The sequence below is a fragment of the Myotis brandtii genome, unplaced genomic scaffold (genome assembly GCF_000412655.1).
Source record: "Myotis brandtii unplaced genomic scaffold, ASM41265v1 scaffold17, whole genome shotgun sequence".
NCBI classification, from domain to species: domain Eukaryota; kingdom Metazoa; phylum Chordata; class Mammalia; order Chiroptera; family Vespertilionidae; genus Myotis; species Myotis brandtii.
The window spans coordinates 4,484,090-4,511,748 of NW_005356259.1; the positions used below are offsets into that span (position 1 = coordinate 4,484,090).

Genomic DNA, 27,659 nt, shown 5'->3' on the forward strand with positions numbered 1-27,659 from the left:
ACAGATATCAGATATATTTAGTTACATCTGAAAAAGCAGACGAACCTATAGCAACTGTAAATGACTAACCTGGTGTTATTACTACTCCATTTCCATTGACCACAGGCCTCTCCTCCTCTTCCTCCTCAGGAGGCTCTATACTTGCTTTCTCCATGTTGCTCACTGATTTATTCCTCTTCCGTTTTCCTTCAGCACTTGCAGTGGCTCCCGGAAGTATCTGGTCTGTTACATTTAATAGTAATGGTGCTGGTTCTGCTGGAGGCTTTGGGGTACCGTAGTAATTGTCTGCAAAGGGCACCAAAACATTATGGAGTTAAACATTTTTCTCTACCATATACATAACTTGTAAAGAATGATGCATTTGGATCCTATTTTATACATATATATGTTTTTTATACATATACACTCATCTATATAGTTTTTATCTTTTTTTGATCTTTATTTGTTGCTCCTATTGTATCAAGCTTTAGTGCTTTATATGGATCTCTCTTCATTCTCACCTTTGTGCCAAACCAAAATATAATCTTATTATTGGTCTCAAATGGTACAGCATAATTTCAAAATTATTTAGAAATTTTTTATAACAGGACTTGATTGAAATCTTTTTAAAAATAATGATGCCTGCCGGCCAGAGGGGCTCAGTTAGCTGAGTGTCATCCTGCACACCAAACGGTTGCCGGTTCAGTTCCCAGCCAGGTCTCAAGCCTGGTTGCAGGTTCCGTCCCTGGTTGTGGTATGCACAGAAGGTAGGGGATCGATGTTACTCTCTCATACTGATGTTCCTTTTACTTTCTTTTCCTCTCTCTAAGCATGTCCTTGAGTGAGGATTTTTTTAAAAAGTATAATAAATAAATAAATAAATAAATAAATAAATAAATCTGAATAAAGGTATAGACATATTTTATTTTTTTAGCAAATCTCATAACATTCTGATAAGGCAGAGCACATGGCACTCTTCTCGAGCTTTAGGAGAGCTCTGGCTGTTGTCCTTGATGTGCCCAGCACCCTTCTCGGAGCTGTATCTACAGGCCAGTTCCGTGGTTTCCATGGCTGCTGCAGTGGGCATGCTGCTCTCGTCATTCTTCAGATTTTCCACAGCTTCATGATTGCAGCCATGAAATCATTTGTTTCTCCCATTAATCTAAGAGACTTCTTGAAGAAGGAGACTACTTCTTATTTCTCTCTGTAACAAAAGTCTGGCACATAGTAGGCATGGAATAAATGCTTACTAAGTGAACATTTTTATATATTTAAGAAATTGCTTTATTTAAAATTGTCTAAGATTTTGATTGGTAAAGAATGTAGTGGTGTGTGTGTGTGTGTGTTTTAATGTTATTCTTGTATCAACTTCAAACTCATATTGGTGATTTAGTTAATTAATTGAATAATTTTTGCATGCATTTGCTCACTCATTCATTAAAATATTTATTTAGTACTATATACCCAGGCACTCTGGTTGTGTTTGAGAGAAAATGAAATGATGAATATAATATAACCCTTGTCTTATAGAGGCTCAAAGTTCTGGTGTGGAGCACAAGCCACTGGACATCAAGCAGATAAGCCTTAAAAAGGGAAACAGGACTGAGCACTGCAATCAAAGAGGCACAGAGGAGGAGGCAGCCCTTCTGCAGAGAGCACTGAAGGCAACTGGGAACACTGTGCCGAGACAGACACAACACTTACCCAGAAGGCATGCGTTCTAGACTTGGCTTTTCCACACAACTACAATTCAAGCAAGTTACTTAACCTGAGTAAAGCTCAATTTCGTTATGAAGTGAACACTTGTTATAATCACCAGTGTTTTGGGTTGCAAACAACCAGAACCTACTCTAGTTAAAGTAAAATAAAAGGGAGGTACTGAGAAGATACGAGACGGCTAGTTGAGGGAAGCCTTGGGGGAAATGGGCAGAAACAAAGCAGTCCAGCTGGGACACCCAAATGGCCTCTGCTGGCCCTGGACTCTTGTAAGTATTTATTGTAAGTATTTACAAGAATGGATTAAAAATAAATACATGGTTATTGCAAAGTGTGCATGAACCCATTTCTAGCATTATCCTACCTAATAAAAGACAAAAAGGGTAATTAACCGTACCTCTGCTACGCTTCCCATTGGCTAATCAGCGAGATATGCAAATTAACTGCCAACAAAGATGGTGGCCGGCAGCCACGCAGCTGAAGTGAGCAGGAGGCTTGCTTGCTCCAGTGATGGAGGAAGCCAAGGTTGCCCACCTGCTGTGGTCCGGCTCTGAGCTCCGAAAGCAACAGCTCCAAAAGCAACAAAGTTTCAATTATAGAAGCCAAACAAACCCCAGATACCTGCTTTCAGCCAGCCGCGGCCTCAGAGCTGGGAGCGCCAGTGACGGCAACAAAGTTTCAATTATAGAAGGTAAATAAATCCCAGAATTTAAAAAAAAAAGAAAAAAAAGGGGAGGCTGGGAGCTTTAGTCGCCAGTCAGCCTGAAAACAGCCCTCAGCCCCTCACCCAGACTGGCCAGGCACCCCAGTGGGGACCCCCACCCTGAAGGGGGTGTGACCAGCTGCAAACAGCCATCAGCCCCACACCCAGGCTGGCCAGGCACCCAAGTGGGACCCCCACCCTGATCCGGGACACCCTACAGGGCAAACCAGCCAGCCCCCACCTGTGCACCAGGCCTCTATCCTATATAGTAAAAGGGTAATATGCAAACTGACCCTAACAGCAGAAAGACTGGGAATGACTGGTCACTATGACACACACTGACCACCAGGGGGCAGACGCTCAATGCAGGAGCTGCCCTCTGGTGGTCAGTGCACTCCCACATGGGAGAGCTCTGCTCAGCCACAAGCCAGGCTGATGACTGCCAGTACAGTGGTGGTGGTGGGAGCCTCTCCTGCCTCCTCAGCAGCACTAGACCTAACTGCAGCTTAGGTCTGCTTCCCGCTGGCAAGTGGACATCCCCTGAGGGCTGCCGGGCTGCCAGAGGAATGTCTGATTGCCAGCTTATGCCCAACCCCCCAGGGAGCAGGCCTAAGTCAGCAGGTAGTCATCCCCCGAGGGGTCCCAGACTGCGAGAGGGCACAGGCCGGGCTGAGGGACCCCCCCCCCCCCCCGAGTGCACAAATTTTTGTGCACTGGGCCTCTAGTAAATATAATAAAAGCTTTCTAGGAATTTGAATAAAAATAGTCTATAACACATCAATAATTGGTTTTATAATAATAATATATTAGTAAGTGCCCTTTTACACTGGACATTATTATACTAATTTCTTGGAAAGGGAGAGAGACTAGAACAGCTTATGTTGTTATAAACTAAACCTGCCTAGACAGTCCTTGGAAAACCTAAGCCATTACTCACTTTTAGGCAGACCCATTCCTAAACCATCCAGAAGAGAGGTAAGAGCTTTGTAAGTAACTTTCCATGTATTACACTTGCAGACTATCATGGAATCACTCCTCTGCTTTCTCCACACTTGTTAGACCACATAACTTTTTCAAAAAGCCTGAGCCTAAGTTTTAAAAATAATGTTTTTGCCTTTCTTCTGACCCTTCAGGTTTCTCCCCTGATATTGTTTTAACAGTGAGGCCAAAAGGAACAAAAGAATAGGAAACTATTTCAATGAATTATTATAAAGTGTTCCCTTTTCTATACCCTACACTTTATTAAAGGATAATAGATATCAAAAGAGTACTTTCTAAGATGCAACATATTATTTATGCCTTAAAGTTCTGATATTATGAAAAAGAGAAAAAAAACCAACTAATTTATGTATGAGGATATGTAAAAATTCTAGGAGTAAACTGAAATATGTTTGCCTATTTCCAACAGTTTTTTTCCCCTTTAAACATGATTAGTTTTCATAATGGAAACATGTGATTTATTATTTAACTCATTTGGCTTTTTAAGTAGTTGACACAGATGCTGAGTGTTTTTCCAGACCTCTGAGGATATAATAATAACATGTGTAGGTTTTATATCAAATAACCATAGATCTTTCCATGTGGCACCCAAGTGGAGATGGGTTTTGGAAACGTAATGGTCATGTCTTCGACATACCTCACAGATTAAGGCCTTGACCCACATTTCTCCTCATCTCAGTGCTTTTATTCCCATTTTGGTAACCAGAAAGAAGCAATTTTGGATAATGGTTTAGTAGAAGAGAGATGATTGCCTACACAGGGACTCTGGGCATGCAGACAACACAGCCCATCACTGGGATCCCCAGAGAGCTTGAGAAAATGTCCTTGTGTTGGAAACAATCTGTGGCAAAATTTAGGAGGTTGAAAATCTCATCATTTGTTTCTAACAGTTTTATAAGTGGAACAAATCGATTGATACTTGGCCTTCTTAATGGCACCTGGAAAACTGTCTCCGACTTTAAACAGAGAAGAAATTCAGAGTTCCAGACCCACATGATTAATTATGTTAGAAAACCTATCAGATCATAAGTAAACAATCATTTTTATCCACATCAGAAATTTCATTTTGTATGACCAAAGAATGGGTAAATCATGAGAGGTTTCTAAATTCAAACATTAAGACATGTTTAACACATTACACAAGGGATAGTAATGAGTTAAATTAGTATCAAAATCATCATAACTCCTATCAGCCATGGCAAGAGTCACAGTCATATGGCTACAGAGTTGGCGAGGTAGAAATTCTATAAATACAAAACAGAGTTGGTAAATGTAACCTAGAAAATATGCTACTTTTCTAAAATTACACTTACTACAAGAAAATAAGACTCAAAGTCTCACTTTAGAATGCTTTTGTCCAACTGATTTAAGTTATTTTTGTAAGCAGCTCTGATACTTAAATTGGTCTTCCCCAAAAGCTATCATTTCCTCATCATGTTATAGGTAGGTAGTAGCTTGAAACCAAGACACAAAAACTCTCTGACCTCAACAGGATAAGGTCTTTTTCTCTTGTGGCGAAAAGCATTCATCTCATATGTGTCAGGAATAGGAAAAACATTTTGTCACTAATATCTGTACTGAACAGCAAATTGCTAAATTTTGTGAAAATTGTTGAATGTGACTTTCAAAGTGTGCACAATTATGTAAACCAGGGGTCCTCAAACTACGGCCCACGGGCCACATGCAAATACAAATATTGTATTTGTTCCCGTTTTGTTTTTTTACTTCAAAATAAGATATGTGCAGTGTGCATAGGAATTTGTTCATAGTTTTTTTTTTTAAACTATAGTCTGGCCCTCCAACGGTCTGAGGGACAGTGAACTGGCCCCCTGTTTAAAAAGTTTGAGGACCCCTGATGTAAACAATGTGAAAGTTTCTGTTTTTCACATACAGAATGAATTATTCTGTAACAAACCTCACCTAAGAATTTCAATTTTATTTTAAATCAGATGAATGCTGGTTTCACAATATGAGCCCAATAACCTACATTTTGAATTTTACTATCTTCAATGGTCTATTAATATTCTCCAGAAACCATGTAGATGGCTCCATGTAGATGGCTTAATCTGAAACTTGTGTGCAAGTTCTCGGTAGGTTACTTGTGGTCATTCTCACTGAATTTTCATTTATTCATGTATGCAAATGTGGACAGATAGAGGACACATTTTTGTTGAATGTAACTGTCCACAAACTGGCTAGAGTAGGTGGTTTGCTTATTTATAGGAAATTAGATACCCTTTCTTTTAGCGAGTCTTTCCTTCAGGCATTATTTAGAAGAGTTCAGAACATTTCCAACCTGTGCTATATAACAGACATAAAGAAATTATGCAAGGAAATCCTCAATAGAAAATAAAAAAGATACATATGATTTTCAATGTCAAATATACATCCGCTTTCAAAGTAAAGCATTTGAACATTATAATTATAGTAACATAAAAATTTATAAGCCAATTCATAAGCATATCGTATTTAAATAATATTAAATCCTCTAGAGCTGCATTTTCTAGTAAATATGCAACGTGAGCCACAAATACAAGCCACATATGTAATTTTAAAACTTTCTAGTTAACCACATTTAAAAAGGAAAAAGGTAAAAGCTATTGTAATAATGTTTTACTTTACCCAATATACCCCAAATACTATCAATTCAATACATGATCAATAAGTTATAGATGCAATATTTTTACTTTTTGCTTACTAAGTCTTCAAACCCAAGTGTATAATTTACACGTAAGCACATCTTAATTTGGACCAGACCCATCTCAACTGCTAAATGGCCATATGTGACAAGTGGCTACTATACTGGACAGCACAGTCATAAACCATCCCTTTTATCAAATAACATTTTAGGTCACCATATTATCACTCGAGTGACAGATTTTTCTCACAGACAATAAAGTGAAAATGTCTGCTTAAATGACCGAGAAAACAGTGAACACCAAAGCACAGTAACAACTTAAGTTGACATTGTGTCAGTGACATTTCTTGTTTAATTGCTTTGCTGCATTGAGTACATGTAAAATATTATTAATCACCCAACAGATGTACATTCCTTAGCAAAGCTCTTCCATCTTACTTCCTAATTACCCATTTTGTCACTCTATCTTATCTTTACTTGAAAAATCTACTTTTGACTTTGTTATCAAGTTATAGGTTACAAGGTGAAAAAACAAACAAATACTTCAAGTAAATAATGTGAATATAAACTTGTGTGAGTATCCATCCTTATGTTCAGCAGAGAGAGGAATTGTTGACTCATGGTAATAGTGTAAAAAAAAGAAATTATGTTTTTTGTCTTCCCTCTTTTTTTTGGTTAATCCTCATCTGAGAACTTTTTTCATTTATTTTCAGATAAAATGTAAGGGAGGGAGAGGGAGAGGTAGAGGGAGAGGGAGAGGGAGAGGGAAAACATTAATGTGAAAGAGACACATGGACTGGTTGCCTCCAGCATGCACCCCAAAAGTGGGTGAGGAGTGAACCAGCAACCTAGGTACTGCCCTTGACTTGGAATTGAACGTGCAACTCTTCCATAAGTGGGCAAATGCGCTAACCATTGTGCAACTGCCAAGGGCATGTCTTCCCTCTTAGCTGTCTGAGAACACACTCTGATTTTGAGTATTCACAGTGCTTAATAACCAGTGCCTCATATTTCTCTCATTAGACCCCTACTTTCATACAGTATGCTAATAACAATTCCAATTTTCCCTTTCTTATATACATTATATATGTCCCATTTCTAATTTCCTTTGGGTCTTGCTAAGTGACTGACTCACTACTCTCATAAACTAATTTAAACTAAGTTACCAATGACTAAAATTGGCTTAATGTATCCCATATAATGTTTGCATTTTAACACAGTATTTAAAACTGTATTCCAAAAAGTTAATCATGAAATTTAGGCTACAACTGGCCCATTTGGTGGGAAACATTTTTCAGAGGAGCCTTTGGTGCTCTCCAATCACAAAGGAGATGTTTTCCAGGGTAGTTGGGGCATCTGGTGTGGTATATATGATGACCCCTGTGGAACCTACACAAAACATTAATGCAAAGGTTTTTGGAAAACAAAACGGAGACTAAAATAATTTATACTATAATTCCAGGTTATAAAATATTTACACATCTACTTTTATGAGTGGAAACCATTTGCAATTGCGTTATTAAGGCAATTAATTGTTTAAGTTACTAAGTGTTTAGTGAGTTAAGTGCTTAAGAGACAGTCCCTTCATGGCTCAGCAAATAAGAAAGTGGGAGTAAAATTTTGATCAATTTTTAAATGGGCATTCATACAAAACCCAGCGGATTTCTGTGATAGCCATCCTGATTAAATATACTTCTTCAAAACTGATATAGGAAACTGAACCTTTCAAGGGCAATATTGTTTTTCTCACACAATATTTATGTTTCATCATATAACTTCCTTCTCTCAATGGCACTATTACCTGTGATACTATAAAATTACTAAGAAATTAGGAGACCTTTAACTCTTTTGTCAATGTCTTCCAAATACAATACCCAGGGAAATTTTGATTGATCTTAATTTGACTGTTGGTTAATGACTTAAGAAATTTGCCAAATATCTAATTTTTTAGTTGTTGATAAAAGTCAGGAAGATAATATGAAAGAATTTCACTTCTAGTTAGACATTTTGTCTGCTGGATTTCTCCAGGCTTGTCCTCCTGGAAAGAGCTCTGCACATAGTCAGAGGATCTGGGTTCTAATAGAGGTTCTACCTCGCACTAACTTCCTAAAAGACCTTGGATTAGACATTAAAGTCCTAACAGAATTGAGTCAGAGTTCTAAAATTGTGAAATGAAAAATTGTAAAGAATATAATGACAATGGGTTATATTTCCATGCTATTGTATTAGAAGGTCTTGAATGGACAATGAATAGAGAATGATAAACTGTATTCCATTTCAATTACTTGAGGGCCTAGACTCATTTGCTTTCTTAACACAAATGTGGAGAGCTCATTTACTCTCTTTTTATATTTCTTTGCACAATACTTCCCAGGAAAGTTGTGGTTGTACAGTATTTCTGTTTTTGTTCCAAGCCTTTCATGTACATCCACCCCTGTTGGTGAATTAGATAGACCCTAAGGATATCGCTCATATGATGTGAACTATGATTACTCCATGAAAGACCATATATGAAGCACTTCAACTTTATATTTTAGTATATGTGACATTTAAAAATTTTTGATTTGTAGTAAAGAGTCAGCATTTTCATTGTTCTGTGATATACAAACATAAATCCTAAATGATAGAGCCTGGTTGCAGTTAGCAGCAATTTAGATGTAAGTAGAACCAATTTATAAGCCAGAAAGACAATAAACAACCCAAAAGGCTAAAGAAAGTAAGAATTTTTGCTATCTAACCATAAGGCTAGCCATTCTTGAATAATGCACATTTTTTTTCTCTGAATAAAAAAACTCACAACCTATTAAACTCAATCTCATGACCAAAACAAACCAAAAATCTGTCAGAATACTGGCAGATTTATTTATAAATAAATTTATTTATAATAAATATATTTTATATTTAAAACTCTAGAGAGTAACCATTAATTCTTTAAAGATACATGTTTTATTGAGGTACAGCTCCCCCATTTTCCAAATTTTTATATTATAATTTTGCCTTTTCATTCTGCAGTATTTTATGAAAGTACCACAACTGCTAATTTTGCCTTTTCATTCTGCAGTATTTTATGAAAGTACCACAAATACTAGTTTATTATGGAAAAATATTGTATTAATGAAGAAAGAGAAAAGTAGAGGGAGAAATGCGTGGTTAAAACACAATCGGAAACTAAATGAGAAGAAGGAGAAGGAGAAGGAGAAGGAGAAGGAGAAGGAGGAGGAGGAGGAGGAGGAGGAGAAGGAGAAGGAGAAGAGGAGGAGGAGGAAGAAGGAGAAGGTGGAGAGAAGAAGAAAGAATTGGAGGAAAATCTGGAAAGGGAAGAAGACAAGGAGGAGTAGAATGAGGATGAGGAAAAGGACAGTTATGTGCCCTTCCCTGAAGTTGTATTGTTCCAACATGATTCCTCAGATGGCATGCTGGGCCAAAGTCATACATATGTGGCCACCTGTACCACCTAATAGCTGATGTACTAAGATACACTGTCCAATATAGCTGGCACTTGCTACATCTGGACATCAAGGGCTTAAAATGTGACTTGTTTGAGTTGAGATGTAAAATCCACATTAGATTTTTAAGACTTAGTACAAAAAAAGTAAAGCATCCCAGTAATCATTTTTATGTTAATTGCATGTCTAAATGATGTTTACATTGCATAATGTTGCGATTTCTAAACTAGTTTTTCTGAAAAAAGTAAGACTCAGTAAGTACTCAATTACAGGTAGCAAGTTATGGCATCCACAACTAACAAGAGTGGGTGAAAGTGAGGATTAAGAGTCAATTCAAAAGTCCAGGACAGTAATAGACACTTGATGGACAATAGGCTCAGTCAGGAAGAGGGTTCAAGGGTCATTGGGGGGTGGGACCCTCCTCAGTGACCAAACCAATGGGAGTTGAGTGATGGACAGGGGGAGAGGTTATTATACATCCAGTGATTCTGTCATTCATTCAGTAAATATTTATTGATTATCAGAAGGCAATCATGCATGGATTATCAGAAGGCAAAATAGTGAACAAAACAATTAATTCTCTTTGAATCTTCCCTTTCACTGGGAACACAGATATTTATCAACTAATCATACAAATACAAAATTGCAAACTGATAAAGTAATATAAAGGTCAAGTACTGTTGTTTTGAAAACTCTGAGAATAATTTGAATTAGGCTTGTTAAGTAAAAAAGTGGAATTGCGATTGAACATCCAGTCCCCTCCCTCCTTCTAGGTCAATATATTTCTTGATCAATACAGATCTTTAGGAAATGCATGATTTTTATTTCTAATAACAAGAAATAAAATTTTCCCATTGCTCCTGAAAATTGTTCCGACTTCTCTGAAGGTCAAATGGCTGAACTATATGGAAGTTGACATGTATATGAGTGTGCGTTTTCCCAAAATACAAATCAAGTTGCTTGTAAAGGCTAACTGCAAAATTTCTGCTAACTCGTTAGCCAGATCAGATCTCCTCTTCTCAATTTAACTCAAGACATGGTCTATGTTGTAAAATGCTTCAAACATTCCTCTTACTCAAAGATTATTGGTTTAGAGTCTGAAGTATGATTTTTGGTGATATAAAACTAACTGAAGGTAGATTTGATGGCAGATATTCTGTGAGAATTGACCGTATTCCCCGTTGGTACTATAGCAGTGTGGCCTTTGTTTCCACAGTGTTTACCAGTGTGAACTAGTCATTTCTTGTTTCTGACAGTGGGGATGGGAGTGGAGTCAGTGAAAAAACAGCTTCTCCAGGGCATTGATATCCAAATTGAGATTAGAAAGGTGAGTAGAATCAAATAAAGATTCAAGGCATATAGGGAGAAAAAGCATTCCAGGCTGATGGAATACATTTGCAAAAGCCCTGACTCTGGAGGAAGACTAGATCCTTGGATGAACTCAAAGGACAACAAGGTGGCTGGTGCTGACAACAGGGGGAGCCCTGAGGTTAGAGATCATTTGGGACCTAAAAGGTTTTGTTAAAGATTTGGGTTAATTTTGAAAAAGTAAAGGTAATACATTACAGATTTAAAAATCCACTATAATCAAATGAAAAAATTAAAAATTAAAAGGCATTCAGAGTTGTTTTTAAAATAGATTGGCAGGTTGCAGCATGTAGAATGAACTGGAAACAGCAAAAGGACAAGTTTGGAGGTCTAGTGCAGGAGTGCCATGATGGGAGTTTGGGGTAGGGGGAGGTGATGGACTTGGGGACAATAATTAGGTTTCAAAGGAGGAAAATAAGAGCTAGTATTAGCAACTTGCTTAAAGAACCATGTGCCTTTCCTTGGTTATCTTCCCTTCTCTCTCTTAGAAATAAGAGTCACTGAACAGAACTTCTAAATATTCTCCCGATACTCAGGGTTTCTTTATGAGATGCATGGCCAAGCTGCAGTATGGACTTTTTATGAAACATTACAAAATTCTGTAAGTCATAATTTTCCTTTAAAAAGTCTTTACAGGCATGCAGGCACTGACTGGTGTCCCTATCAGAGTTTGTTTATACCTCTTGTTATAGCTCTCATGTTTTATGATAATTATTTATTCACTGACTGCATAACATTAAATTTTGGCTTCTCAGAAGGAGCCATTTATCATTTAGTTTTGTTTTCCCAGCATCTAGAATAACATTGGCACATGGTTGATACTGAGTAAATGAATTCTTACACTGATGGACATCCACATCTAGAAAAGAAGGATGCAACCCTGGCCAGTTTTTCTTCACTAGGAATCTCTCTAGAAACGCAAATTCTCAGGCTCCACTCCTCCTCTCCTATTCAGAATCTCTGGGCTTGGGTCACTTCAGGTCATTCTGATACATATTTATATTTGAGAACTCTGTTTTTAAGGATTGCCTCAGTGGAAGGTAGACCAATCAAACAAGGCTAATACTCACAGACACAGGCTGAGAGCTGTCAGAGGGGAGGAGGGCTGCATGAAAACAGTGAAGGGATTAAGCAAAAACCCCAAAAAGTAAAAAAAAATCTGATAAATAACAACATGATTACAGAGGGAAAAGGGGGTGGAGGGTTCAGAGAAGGTAAAGGAGGTATAAATGGTGACGGAAGGAGACTTGACTTGGGGTGGTGAACACACGATGCAATATACAGATGATATATTTTAGAATTGTACCCCTGAAACCTATATAATTTTATTAACCAATGTCACCCTAATAAACCATAAATAAATAAATAAATAAATAAATAAATAAATAAATAACACACAAAAAAGTTGGACCAGCATAAAAAGGATTCAAGTAGCCTATTTTAGGATCTCCTATCATTCCTTCTTCTGAATAATTTTTATAAAATGCTTCAGAATCATGTGTTTTTTGGTGTCAAAATTCTGATGTGCAAACTAACCTAGGTTAGGGGTCAGCAAACTCTTTTCAGGGCATATGGTATCTGACATAAATACTCAATTCTGCCATTGTGGCCTGCAAGCACATAAATAAATGGGTGTGGCTGAGCTCCAAAGAAATGTAATTTCTGGATATTGAAATTTGAATTTCAAATGATTTTCATGACCCAAAATATTATTATTCTTTAGATTTTTTAATACTGTTTTGAATGTAGAAGCCATTTTTACTTGTGGGCTGTACCAAAACAGGTATTGGAGTGGATATGACCCACAAATGTAGATTGCCACCGCCTGGTCTATGCAATAATCAATTAGCAACACACAATTTTCCAGGCATAGATATTGACTCATTAATTATTTATTATGTGCCCAGAAAATAAGCAATGCAGATGAAGTGCTTTTCTTCAGAGAACTTAAGAGAGCAGAGGAGAAAAGCTATTACAATTAATTATGCAAATGAAAGAAAGGGTATGTCAGTTCTGTAAGAGAGAGTAATAGAGAAACGTACTTTTAGGTAGGTTGATAAGGAAGGTCTATCTGAGGAGGTACAAACTGTGACCAAAAGGATGAACATGTGCCCATGGTATGAAAAGCCAGGAAAAGAGGGTTACAGGCCAAAAAGAACAATAAACATAAAGTCACTGGGGCCCGAAGAGCTTGGTGTGTGCTTGAAATGACAAACGTTAACATGATTAAAGCAGAATGAGCAAAGGAGAAGAGGGTCAGGAATTGACAGGAAAGGCAGGTAGGAAGTAGATCCTACAGGGCCTAGTCAGCCAAGTCAAGGGACTTGGGAACGGTTTTACAGAGGGGAAACATGATTTTCTTCTTGTTGCTATGTGAAAAAACATTTGGAGGGGAACAGGGAGATGGTTTGGAGATTCGCTGAAGAGATTGTGTGTGTGTGTGTGTGTGTGTGTGTGTTTCACAAACACATGTTAGATTTCATTAAAACTGAAATACTAATAACAGAAACCTCAGTAAAACAAAGTTATTTCCCAAGCCTAAACGGACAATCTCATAACTTTGGAATTTAACAAAACATTCAGCACTAGAGAATCCGAGCAGCCCTTTGGAGGTCAATGGAATGGGATTTGATCTCGATATAGAACAAAATTTTTCTCGGAAGAAGATAGAAAGCTTCATTCAGTATTTTCCATCATAAAGAATGATATTATTTATGTTAATGTGGACAAGAAAAAGGAACTCTGAATAGGTAGGTAAGCCTTGTGAATGAATGAGCTTTGATAGTCTACTGTTCATCACAGTGAACAGCTATTTAACCCAGCTCAGTACTGACATTTTTTTCTATTACCAGAGGCATTTATCTAATAACACAAGCCTATTAGTGGATCTGTCTAAATTGATATTGAAAGGACAATTAAAACTAGCACTCAGGCTACAACCACTCACTACTCAATGTGGTAGGTTGGAATGTATTGAATGTCATATTTTAAAAAGGTATACTGTTAACATGGGGGCATAAACGCTAATTAGAGTAATGACTTCATTCAGCAATTTCCTTTTTATGGGGCCATTTGTACCAAGTTTTCTCCTCCATACAAAAGGGCAAATCCTTATTAATTTAGATGATTACCTCATTGGAATGAATACTAAGTGAAAACAATACCGCAGGCCAGGCATACCATTTCTTCCCCATTAATCCATTGTATCAGTGATAACAAGATGAGAACATTTAAAATGTTTCTCATTTACAGTGGTTCACATGTCTCTGCTCATCTTCCCCAACAACTTTCTTTTGCAGGAAAAGGAAGCTATTTGCATTGTTTTTTAAAAAGAGTATTGATGAAGAATATGAAAGATGGGTCTCAGTTCACATTTTTACTTAGCGATCCTAGGAATCCATTCCATTAACTAAGGTGGACAATTGCCCATGTAAGTCTTATACTAATCAGTTGAAACACTGCTTAGAAAAAAAATTCTTACACCATTCTCTTACATTCATGTCACAAGCCACCAGTAGCCTAAACGTGAATATGAGTTTCAAGAAACAATCTCTGTGCTTCAGGCTGGAGGCAGCATGCTGAAATTCATGAATTACAACTCCTTCAACAAGAATCTCTGATGGCTCCAGGGACTGGAAATGGAATATGAAACTTTTCACCCAAAGGTCATTGGCTCCAATTTGCCCTAAACTGGCAGTGGCTGAAAGTTATTATCTCTAGATAGCTGCTCAGCCAGGGCTGCAAAATAAATTGGTGGTTTCAGTGTAATTTCTAAAAGACAGGTATCTGTGTCAGGAACTCATGATTACTTCATGCCCCAGGAGTCAAGACATTGACTGAAAGGAGATATCCCACCACCTTAGACTTTACAAGTGGTCCTGTTATATGGAAGCAGCCAAAAGACTTTGGGCAACTGGTCAGAATATTAACTGAAAGCTTGTCATTTGTAAGGGGGGGGAAACATTTACTAGTATATCTAACTACAGTCTCTCCAGATACCATGTTTCTGTTTAAATAAGATGTCTCGGATTTAATAAAATGCTAAGGAGATTTTATTAAAATAATTTAGATGCTTGCTACTCAAAGTGTGACCTGCAGCATCAGCATCACCTGAGAGTTTATTAGAACTGCAAACTCTCAAGCCCACTCCAGACACTTTGAAGCAGAATCTGCATTTTAACAAGATGCACAATAAAGTTGGAGGAATGCAATGTGTCTCGAGGACACATTGTACAGCTGCCCACTAAACACAAAGTGCACTCAATAAACATATGTTGGTGACAAAACCATAGACCTGAATACTTCTGTATGTTAATTTCATAATCTCGAGTCCTCAGCTGCTTGTATTATTTATGTTGCCACTTATAAAATCACCTGCCTACTTATTGTCTTAGTATCACCATTAGACTTTAAGCTTCAAGAGGGCAGAGACCCAACTTGGCATTCCTTTTTAGTCCCATTTAGATTTTATTAATTGAATCATGGAACTTGAAATTGTGTCTTCATCACCTTATGTCTTGCTAAGTAATCTATTTTCATGGAACACTAATTTAAACAGGTTGTGTTTACCTGAGAGACCTGAAGAGCTATCATGATGGTCTGGATCATTAACCAGCATTAAATTGCTAAACCACCATTTATGATACTGATGGTCAAGAACACGATGAGAATATTTTGTCCACTCTGCTAAACCTGTAACTGCCACAAAATTAAACAGACCAATTTTTAAACGGCTTTGTAAAGAACATATTGCTAGGTAGAATATTTCATTAACTTTGGTCAACATGAGACTGGGATATATTACCTGGGATATATTTAACATCTGGGTTATTTTACTTCTATGAATGTTTACAGTCACTATCTCCCAATGGAAAGCCTAAATAAAATGTATTAACTTCATGGTACCAATAAATGATTTAGTCTGAAGTGCAATTGTTCCTAGGATCTAAGGTTTCCATTCTGAAAAAAAAAATTACTAATTTATTAAACATTTTCCCCAACACACATTTTATTGCCCTATTCAAATTATCCAAATAAGAAGTTTATGTTTGGATAGTTAAGATTTTCATGAGTCTCTCAAGTTAGCTAAATACGGCACATGGGCAAGTTCCCTAAGTTCTCTGAACCTGTATTTCAACATTTGTTTTTACTACTACTACTACTACTATACTACTACTGCTACTACAACTACTGCTACTACTACAACTGCTGCTGCTTCATGTACGTATTTGCTTTGAGATCACTGGGTTTGCTATGAGATTTTAAAATAATTGGACATGTAAGATCCACTCCCACATGGTTCACCAGGTAACATCAAAACATTGCGCTTCAAATTAAAGAAAAACTTAAAAAATATAAGCCTACAGATATAATTATCTTTTCTAATATTGCTGAAAATTCTCAATTATGGTTTAATCTGATTTTTTCTTTAGGCTTGGAAAATTAAACATTTAATTATGCTGATTAAGATATTGCCAACAGCTGTTGCCCCCTATACTCTTTCCCTTACTAGGAAAGAGGATCCTTTTATCATACCAGTTGTAGTGGAGCCTCATCTCTGGCCTACCTAGAAGCAGTGTACCCCAGGATAAAGAGCTTGACCCATGGATTCAGACAAACATGGGTTTAATTCCGGGCTCTGCCACATGACAGCTATGTAACCCTGAGTCGGTTACAACATCTATAAAACAGGGATAACAATAGTACCTTCCACATAGAGTTGTTGTGAAGATATTAAATGAGATGTTGCATGCTTTTGTACAGCACTCAACAATATGCAATGATCATAGTTAGGTAGCTGATAAATGCTGCCATTACTGCCTAGACCTAAAGTATTAAAAGGGGGGCAGACTTTCTGCCCAGGGGTCATGTTCATTTCATTGTATGCTCAATAGAGGACACCTTTCAATAGCCTGACTTTAGCAACTGGTGAACCCTGGCTGCCTCTACCTTTTAGGCATTCTGCTTTCTCATCTCCAGGATTGGGCTCCTGGGGAACTCTGACTAATACAATGCTTTTAACTTGCCTTAGATCATAGTAACCAACTTACTTCCTAATGCCTTTCTCAAGCTTATTATTTCGCCTTCAGATTTATAAAGGATCTTGACTGACAACTAGTCTGGACTCTCATTCCAGACATTCTAGTTATCTCTGCTTTTCCAGTGTTAATTCAGCCTCTGTTTTTAACACTTCCAGTGTTGGAAAGTTCACTATGTAATTAAGCAAGCCATTCTGGATAGCCCTTAATTATGAGACACTTCTTCCTTTTGTTGAACAGAAATCTTTGTTCCCTGTTACATAATGCGAATGATACTGATTTGCGCTTTTGGAGCAGAATAGAATACATCTAAAGGCTATATTCCACATGATGGAGCTTTAGATATTTCAAGATTGCTGTCATGTCTTATTCGTGTCAAAACATAGTATTAAACAGATCTGAAGATGGTGCTGGAGATATTGTTTTACCAGTACTGAAAACAGTGGGACTATAATTTTCATCTTTCATTTGGAAATTGTCCAAGCATTAAATAAAACTCGAGTGGCTATCCTGGGTTAGACAGAAAGAATTCACTTTTGGTCCAACTTGTAAGATGAGATTGCTAAGAAAAATAGAACAGTTTTCAAAATTTATGTGTCCCTTTACTATCTGTGGATCTTTTAAACTTCAACTAAATCGAGAAAAAAGTTTCTCCTCTCATTTTCTATAGATTGCTGGCAACTTTAAAATTCTTTTATTAGCATTTTGTCTTACAGAAGTGGGTTTCCCTTGTAGAGGCCCAGTTTGACAAGCACTATCGGTAAGCAAAAATTCCTGGACTTTGAGAAAGAAAGAAGCTGACAGATGAGAGCTATCCTGGAACTATCAGTTAGGCCTCATTGCTAGGAACTGGCCTGGTGTCCTTGGTGTCCTCCTGTCAAGCATCAACAATATTTTAGAACACCAACTGCAGACAAGGCCACCCTGACCGTGATGGATCAGGAGAATAACCAGACCCCTCTCTGCTGCATCTCTCCCAATCACAGCACTGGCCTTGCTTCATCCTTCACCTTCCAGATAAGATTACTTAGATACCCACTCAGAAAACATCCCTGCTCCTTCACAACACTCAATCCAGAATAAAGCCCCACTTCCTTGAGCCCTCTCTATTATTACCTTAACGCAAGACCAAATCTTCAATCTTCCATGGTCTGTGCTCTCCCTAATTGCAATGAGTCAATAAACACACCTTGTTCAACTACAGGTGTGTTCCCGGTGATCTTGGCTGCAGGGTACTGATATCTTGTTACTGATGTGACATGTAAAAGAAAAGACTACCTGGAATTTTACCAAATGTAAACCTTCCTATAAATGTCTTATGGCCTGTAAATCACAAGTAGAATTAATCTATGCACAATGACGTCTATTTGGCCATTGAATCATTTGAGAAGGGCCTATTTGTGTCTTTATTAGCATGAACTGAAATCATTTCCTGGCGGGAATCTTGCTTTTGTCCTATCTATAGGTCCGCTCTTGACTTTCCTCAGAGTAGAACTTACATGACCTTTTGCTCAGGCGCCTGTCTTCTGGCACATGAGTTTTCATGAGAAAATCTATCCTATATTCCACTCCAACAATAAAGGATTTAATGCTCCGCCTGGCTAGCAATAGGGCACCAGGACATCAGGTACACGTCAGAGAGGATAACCTTGGACTTAGAACTGTTCAGTGCATTTCCAACGCTCAACCAAGAAAAATATTTGTGAAAATATACCAGAAAGATACACAGTCCATATGTTCTTCTAGACAGTGGTTCTCAACCTTCTGGCCCTTTAAATACAGTCCCTCATGTTGTGACCCAACCATAAAATTATTTTCGTTGCTACTTCATAACTGTAATGTTGCTACTGTCATGAATCGTAATGTAAATATCTGACATGCAGGATGGTCTTAAGCGACCCCTGTGAAAAGGTCATTCGACCGCCAAAGGGGTCGCAACCCACAGGTTGAGAACCGCTGTTCTACATACTCTAAAATCTATTCCTAAAAGAAGTCAGACCAGAAAACTAATACCTGGATTTCATGATATTGATTCCTTAACATGAGAGCTTTTACCCAGCTGCACTTTCATGATTCCACTGGACTGCACTGAGGAAAATTTTCAGTAACAGTGTTGTGACCCTTGACGCTGATGATGTTTGTTACATTACACTATGTTCCCTCCATACAAATGCATGAGGGAAAACTGTTAGTGTTGAGCATCTCTTGAGCAACCAGTTTGTTTTTACTCATGAAGATCGTGGATCTGGTACTTAATCATCCTTTCTCGGTGTTTAGTTCCCATAGAGAAAGGTTAATGGTTTAATTCTAGGAATTTATAGACCACATATTATAATTATACAGAGCTCTAAGTATGCATTTTGGGAGTTACTTTCTATTATTATTTTTAAATTGATTTTTAATGTTGTATAGATCTTTGTAAACTATTCTAATTCATTTTAGATTTAAGTAGGGGAATAAACAAATTAAATGATTACTAGAAAGTGAATTTAATGAGTGAGCTGATGGAAGCTCAGATACCTGTCAAAATATGGGAAGCTCATCAGTCATGACATTATAAATGAAGTTCATCTGACTCCAAATTCACTTTCTCACTGTATCCAAACAACGTTTCCTTGTATCATATATACTTTTAATCATTCATTTAGCCAAATGAATATATTTTTTATCTACTTTAGAATGTCCATTAGGAAGTTACATTGGTAATTACTTTAATAGGTTTATTCAAAAGGCCAAAGTGGCTATTTGAAAACACACTCTTTAAATTTTTCTAGACTAATGCACCTTCAGTTTATCCTTTTTCAAAGTGGTCCCATTACATAAGCTTGTACACCATGTAAACTTCTGAGTCTCTCCCACAAGATCTGTTGTAAAGCCAGATGTCTTGCTTTTGCGTTATCTTACAAAGTCTTATTGCTTGCTTCTCTAGTTAAAATGTTCCTCTTTATGCCTACTTTGCATGTGAATTACATTTCCAGCATAGGTAATCTGAGATCCACATCTATAAGTAGTAGTCCTACTGGTAACCTCCAAACGAGACAGTTCTGAGGAAACTGTCCTGAGAAACAAACTTCCAGGTTTTCATGAGGCACTAAAAGCGCAGCTTCCCATCTAACTATTGTGCTGGAAGTGAATTATATGAAAGTTTAAAATACATTCCTAAACCAAATAGAAGTGGCTTTTGGAGTTTACATTGTCAATGAAATAAAAGGCCAGTATGCTTTGAGCAATTTGAGTTGGGAAAAAAGATACTAAAATGTATAAAGAAAATACCAGAGATTTTTAGATAGACATTTTTTCTTTTAACTCAGAAGTACATTACATAAAAACATGCAGGCCAGCATGACAGTAAAAACAACTTATTATAAGCTGTAAAGGTTAAAATGAGACACTACAAAGGCACTATGTGGTGGTCTGGTTGACAAAATGGGTGTCTGTGGCTGCCATCATGTAACTGCTTATTTTTAAAACTGTAGGCCTATGATTCATCCCAGCCACCATGAGGCAGACACAGATTACTTGTGTTCGAATCAGTGTTTCAGATTTCTTAGGATATATTCCTAGATGTAGAATTGCTGGGTCATAAGACAGTCTTGCAAGTATGATATACTTTGACTGCAAAATCATTTTTATAGTTTTATTTTAATAATCACAACACAATCATGAAAATGTTTTACATATTAGTATCTACAGTATCCTAATTTTTCCCATCAAGGAAAAAAATGTGTTTGTGGCAAACTATGTAAATTATTGGAGGTCACACTGAAAATGCAACTGAGTTGCCTGCCAGTACTGATTTCAACAGAAAAATCAGCAAATTAAGGTAAATGTAACTGTCCTTCAAATAAGTAAATGCTTTGGAGCTCCCTGTTATTAATGTGTCACTGGTGGAAGGAAAACTTGTACTTATACAAACAAAATAAAACTTTCTTTTTCTGATTACTTTTTAAATTAAATTTACTGGGGTGACATTGGTTAGTAGAGTCATATTGATGAGACAGAAGGAAGCCAGGTACTCAGGAATTTGGACCATGGGGGCAGGGAAATAGAACCGGGAACCCAACTAGGTATGTTATTAAGGCACCCTAACTGGGTAGGGAAGGATGGATGCATGCAACAGGCATGAACTTTAAAATGTATGGATATTGCTAAGACAGGCAGCTTGCAAATAACCAATCACAAGATAGTAAGGCATAAAAACCAATCTCAAGGATATTGTTGAGGCAAAATTCTTTGAAAGGACCAATCAGGAACTAACAAGCATATATACAAAAAAGTAGATATCTTCACCTTGCTATACAGTTGTTTTTTCATATATTTTGATAAAAAGTACATTGTTTGAGAGATGGAATCAACTTTCAGCTACAGTAAATAAATCCCCAGGTATTATTCTTAACTGAGATTTATTAATTATTAAATATTTGTCCTCTCTTCAAACATAAAAGTCAAAGCAAAAAATTTGTGTATGAACATTCTTCTTTTGTTGTTTATATAATATAGTATAACAGGTTGATCTAAATCACCATGTGATATGACTTGGATCTAAAATAAAGCACTTTTACCTATGAAATAAAAACATGAAAATTTCTTTTTATATCTAATAAATTATCAAAATTTTCTCATAAATATCTATGTATATATGTACATGTGTAAATATGAAAACATTCATTTCATATAAATGTATGTGTATGTATCTAAATACATATATGTATACATACATACATAAAATTAACTACTCTGGCTGAAAAATACTCTCTGTACATGAAGCTGCAATAAAAGTTGTGATAATGTTATCATGAAATTAAAATGGCCAAAGATAATTAAAAATACAACTATAGTGATGTTGATAAATGATTTCTGAAGGCTTACTGTTTATATTTTGGAAGTGACTTTATATTACATATTTGAGTTGCTCCCTGATGATAAAAGCACAGTACATTATCATTTATAGTATGTTAAAGAAACAAAAAGGCTTACTATGACCACATTTGAGAAAGTCAATAAACATTTTTCATAGATGGATTTTAAGCCAATGACTACTCTTAGACCTTGCATTTTATAGTTCTCAGTCCCAAATACATTTATCTGAACACTCATTTCTACCTGCATGTTTCTATTACATTATTTTATATTTTTACAACCTCTACCTCTACTCTTACCACTAACCAAGGTCGTAGGTAGAGCTTCAATATAATAAGAGCACATAATAATGGAAAATGTTTCAGGGAGAGTATTGCAATAAAATCAGTAAATTGATTATTATGTAGAGAGCTCTTCAATCATAATAATGCTTTACATTTGCTTAGCACTTTGTATTTTTTTCAAAAAGTTTTCACATATATTAAATAGCTTGTATTATGCCTCACAAGCATGCACTATAAGAGGCAGGGAAGATAATGTCTCATAAAGTGTGGATTCACTGAATCTCAGTGAATTGAAGGACTTATTGGAGATCAATTTGTGGTTAGGGGCAAAATAGGATGATTTCTTGCCTAAGACCAAGTATACTTTGCTGACAAACTTGAGCCCAACAGTAACTGAAGAGATACCAGTTGGGACATGTGTGAAGCTGGCAACGATGTGGACTGCTGTCATGGACTTCCTTCATTTCCTTAGGGTAACTGCTTCTCATATCCTGAAGCTGTAATAACAACTCAAGAATGTTTGGATTGAAGGCTTGTAATTGTCCAGAGATGTAGACTGAAGTGAGAGTGAGGAGAGTCAGAAGAGGCAATGCCCTCAATTTGTAATTATTAAGCTATTTGAAGAAGAGTTCTGGGGTGAAGGTATACAAAGGAAGCAAGGGACAGACTGCTTTGCTCCATATGCCCCTATTTACACATCCCCATTTCCCTGTCTCTCTCAAGCTCCCCCTGCTCCCCCTCCCTAGAATCATACTCCCTTCTCCTTTCTGTCTGAAATGCCATTTTTCCTCTGCTGGAATCTCTACACTTTGAGAATGTGAACTTAGAAGACTGTCTAATCCAGTGGTTCTCAACCTTCTGGCCCTTTAAATACAGTTCCTCATGTTCTGACCCAACCATAAAATTATTTTCGTTGATACTTCATAACTGTAATGTTGCTACTGTCATGAATCGTAATGTAAATATCTGATATGCAGGATGGTCTTAGGCAAAGGGGTTGAGACCCACAGGTTGAGAACCACTACTCCAAATGCCTCATCTGGACACTTGCAAACCCAATACAAAGAGGAGGAATCTGCAGATCTCTCTGTAATTCCGGATGGGTGGCTCCAGGCAGTGGCTGACTTTGCACCTCCCTGGAGACCCAAGAGCCAGTGTACCCAGTGGTCAGGGTCAGACTATACAAGATTACAGCTCTACATGTTCATAAGTGATACACTCAAGGGGCAGACTCAGTGAACACCAAAGCCCCACTGTATCAAGTCCTGCTCCATAGGGGTGTCTCCTGCATAGCAGCTCTTCCACTGTAAGTCCCAGCTGGTCCCCACAGCCAATTCGTCCCAGTGACACCAACAGCAATCAAAGTTCAACTACAGCAAGAGTGTGCACACAGCCCACAAAGGGGTGCACTTAGAGTGTCCACCTCAGTTGATTGGGGAGGCTGAGCCACTGGGACACCCACTAAACAAGGCTACTCTATCATATAAGACACCTATTAAACAAGGCTATTCTATCAACTCAATGAGACCTAGCAGCTCTACCCAATACATAGAAACAAACACAGGGAAGCAGCCAAAATGCAGAAGCAAAGAAACATGTCACAAATGAAAGAAATGGGAGAAACCAAACTACTGGATGTAGAGTTCAGAACCACAGTTATAAGGTTACTCAAGAATCTTCTAGAAATCTCCAAGGGACTTAGTGAGACTTTTAAGGATCTTAGTGAGAATGCCAAAAAATATGAAAAAGGACCAGTCAGAAATTAAGCATCCACTGACTGAAATAAAGAATAATATACAGGGATTCAACAGTAGACTAGAGGAAGCAAAAAACACCCACACAGAAGAGCATAAAGAAAAAAAAATCCAAAAATTTGAAGATAGTATAAGGAGCCTCTGGGACAACTTCAAGTGTATCAACATCTGAATTATGGGGGTGCTAGAAGAAGAGAGAGAGCAAGATATTGAAAACCTATTTGAATAAATAATGACAGAAAACTTCCCCACCTGGTGAAAGAAATAGACTTATAAGTCCAGGAAGCACAGAGAACCCCAAACAAGAGGAACCCAACAAGGACCACACCGACACATCATAATTAAAATGCCAAGGGCAAAAGACAAAGAGAGAATCTCAAAAGCAGCAAGAGAAAAACAGTTAGTTACCTACAAGGGAGTACCCATACAACTATCAGCTGATTTCTCAACAGAAACTATACAGGCCAGAAGGGAGTGGCAAGAAATATTCAAAGTGATGAATATCAAGGACCTACAACCAAGATTACTCTATCTAGCAAAGCTATTATTTAGAATTGAAGGTCAGATAAAGAGCTTCACAGACAAGAAAAAGCTAAAGGAGTTCATCCCCACCAAACCAGTATTATATGAAATGCTGAGGGTATTCTTTAAGAAGAGGAAGAAGAAGAAAAAGATAAAGTTATAAAAAAAATATGAACAACAAAGTGGTAACAAATACATATCTATCAACAATTGAATCTAAAAATCAAATGAATAAAAAAATCTAATGAACAGAATAAACTGGTGAATGGAATTGAATCAGGGGGATGTTAATGGTACAGACTGATAATTCTCAGAGGGAAGGGGGTGTGGCAGGGGTCAGAGAGATGAGACAAATATATGCATGTATGCATTTACTTATGTACACAGACAATAGGCTGGTGAGGGTTTGGGGTGGGGTGGGAACTGGGTGGAGGGGAGCTATGGGGGGATAAAAGAGGGACATTAGTAATAATCTCAATGATAAAGATAAATAAATAAAATATGAAAAATTTTTTCCTGAGTGTAGCCCTTTATAAAAAAGCAATAATAGAATTTGTACCTTTGACCACTTTCATCCATTTTCCCAAACCCCTTGCCTTGCAACCATCAATCTACTCTCTGTTCTATATTTCCATATATAAGTGAGATCATATACTATTTGCCTCCCTGTCTGATCTATTTCACTTAGCACAATGCCCTCAAAATCTATCCAGGCTACTGCAAATGGCAGAATTACTTGCTTTTTTATGGTTGAATAGTATTTATGCATTCATGCTTTGATGGACACTTAGGTTGTGTCCATGTCTTGGTTATTGTAAATAATGCTGCAATAAACACGAATGTAGAAATATCTCTTCGAGGTAGTCACTTCATTTCCTTAGGATATATATTCAGAAGTAGAATTCTGGATCGTATAGTAGTTCTATTTTTAATTTTTTGAGGAACCACCATACTGTTTTCCATAGTGGCTGCACCAATTCATATTTCCACTAACAGTGTACAAAAATTCCCTTTCTCTGCATCCTTGCCATCACTTATCTCTTATCTTTTTGATAATAGCCATTCTAAAAGGTGTGAGGTGATATCTCATTGTGGTTCTGATTTGCATTTCTCTGGTGATTAGTGATGTTGAGCACCTTTCCTGTACCTGTTGGCCATTTGTATGTCTTCTTTAGAAAAATATCTATTCCTTGGCCCATTTTTTTAAAATCAGACTATTATTATTATTATTATTTGCTATTGAATTGCATGAGTTTCTTATATATTTTGAATATTCACCCTTTATTAGAAATATGATTTGCAAATATTTACTCCCGTTCCCTAGGTTGCCTTTTCATTTTGTTGATCATCATTTACTTCTTTTGCTGTGCATATGCATTTCAGTTTGATGTAGCCCCGCTTGTTTATTTCTGCTTCTGTTGCTTGTAATTCCAGTGTCATATCCAAAACCATCATTGCTAAGATCAATGTCAAGAAGCTTTTCCCTAATGTTTTCTTCCAAGAGTTTTATGGTTTCGGGTCATTGAAGTATTTTTTTAAGCATCATTTATGATGATAATACCTTCCCTAAAGAACTTACAATTGCCAAAATGAAAAATTACTTTTAAGGCTTACTTTTAGTTATTTTTTTTAAATGTGCTTTCAGCAAAGAGATAGTAAAAATGCTGACTTTTGACTTTGCAAGATGTTGGAAACATTGAAATCATCCTAAAGCCCTATTCCAAGAGGCCAAAGTATAGCTCTGTGATAATTTACAACACCTCTTCTTCCTTCAGTTCCTCCACTGCCTTTTTGGGTCCTTATTATCACATAAGAGGTCATATGATAAATGACATTCTCACAAGTGTGACAGTAATTGTAATAGTCCCAGCTGTGACTTGGTCTTAATTACTAACCAGTTGGCCCTCTTGAGGGTGAACATGCAGAGCTTTTGTAGCTGTTCTAACAATAGATATTCTGGGACATCTTTCTTCTCTGCCAAACCTTGCTGTCAACATACCAAGATGACTTTAAAGTGTCATTCACTTAATGAAGTCACGGGCAGGGTGCTGTGATGTAGTCATTTAAATACACATGAAGCTAATTTTAATTTCCAAGAATGCAATTCCATTTTTGCAGCTTTACAATAAATGTACATTTTCTCTGATGATAGAGAGACGGCTTCTGTAAGTGTCCCCAAGTTATTACAGGAAACATTTGTATCATTATAACTTTGCTTTTAGGAGCTTGTAATCTGAATAAAACAAAGATGCAAAAGCAAAAGAAATAATGGTTAGGTCCAGGAGAGAAATACTGCTTTTAATTTTTTGTGTTTTTTTTTTTCAGTTGTAAGATTTATAAATATATTTTGGAATTGCTTCCATCACAGGCTGACGTACATATTAGAGAGTTTATTACATGACTACTTATTTAAATACACATGATGCTAATTTTAATTTCCAAGAACGCAATTCCATTTTTGCAGCTTAACAATAAATGTACATTTTCTCTGATAATAGAGAGACGGCTTCTGTAAGTGTCCCCAAGTTTTATTACAGGAAACATTTGTATCATTATAACTTTGCTTTTAGGAGCTTGTAATCTGAATAAAACAAAGATGCAAAAGCAAAAGAAATAATGGTTAGGTCCAGGAGAGAAATACTGCTTTTAATTTTTTGTGTTTTTTTTTTTCAGTTGTAAGATTTATAAATATATTTTGGAATTGCTTCCATCACAGGCTGACGTACATATTAGAGAGTTTATTACATGACTACTTTGAGATCACCCTTTTAACAAATTCTACACATTTCAGGAAGGAAAAGGAAAACAGGGGGTTGGTAATAGGTGTATACAGTTCAGAAAAGATTAAGCTTTTAAAGAAGTAATAGTGTTTTCTGTACTGCTATGGGGCTTATTTAAGGCAGTTAGTGATTTTTTAAAACCTTGGTATTTATAAACATGGTGAATTGTCAAAATACACGCACTAATTGCTCTGATGTTAAATAATTCCCCAGGCTGATGCTCACTAATATTAAGGTCAGCTTCAGCTTATCCTGTTTAAAGGATCAGAGGTACGGGAGCATCGGAGCACTGGCTTGAAGGGCTACATACACCTCTCACTGAGTTTTTATACTCACTCATCTCTCTGTGCTGCAATTTCTTCTCCTGTAAACCATATGGGACTTAATGCTTACTGTCACATCCAGTTTGAGAAGTACTTATTTTTAATAAAATTGATGTGTTTTAATAAAATTGATGTATATTTATTTATATCTATCTAACTATATATCTATATCTATATCTATATCTATATCTATATCTATATCTATATCTATATCTATCTATATAATATGTTTAAAATACACATGTATAA

General features: G+C 36.8%; 1 protein-coding gene across 1 annotated transcript in view; it reads right to left on the bottom strand.

Annotated features, from left to right (window-relative positions):
- Positions 1–27,659, bottom strand: part of MAGI2 (membrane associated guanylate kinase, WW and PDZ domain containing 2) — an 835,146-nt gene that overhangs the window by 412,899 nt on the left and 394,588 nt on the right. Inside the window, exon 4 of the mRNA XM_014537030.1 lies at positions 70–285. Coding sequence (XP_014392516.1) covers positions 70–285 — 216 coding nt within the window. The remainder of the gene's footprint in view (positions 1–69; positions 286–27,659) is intronic.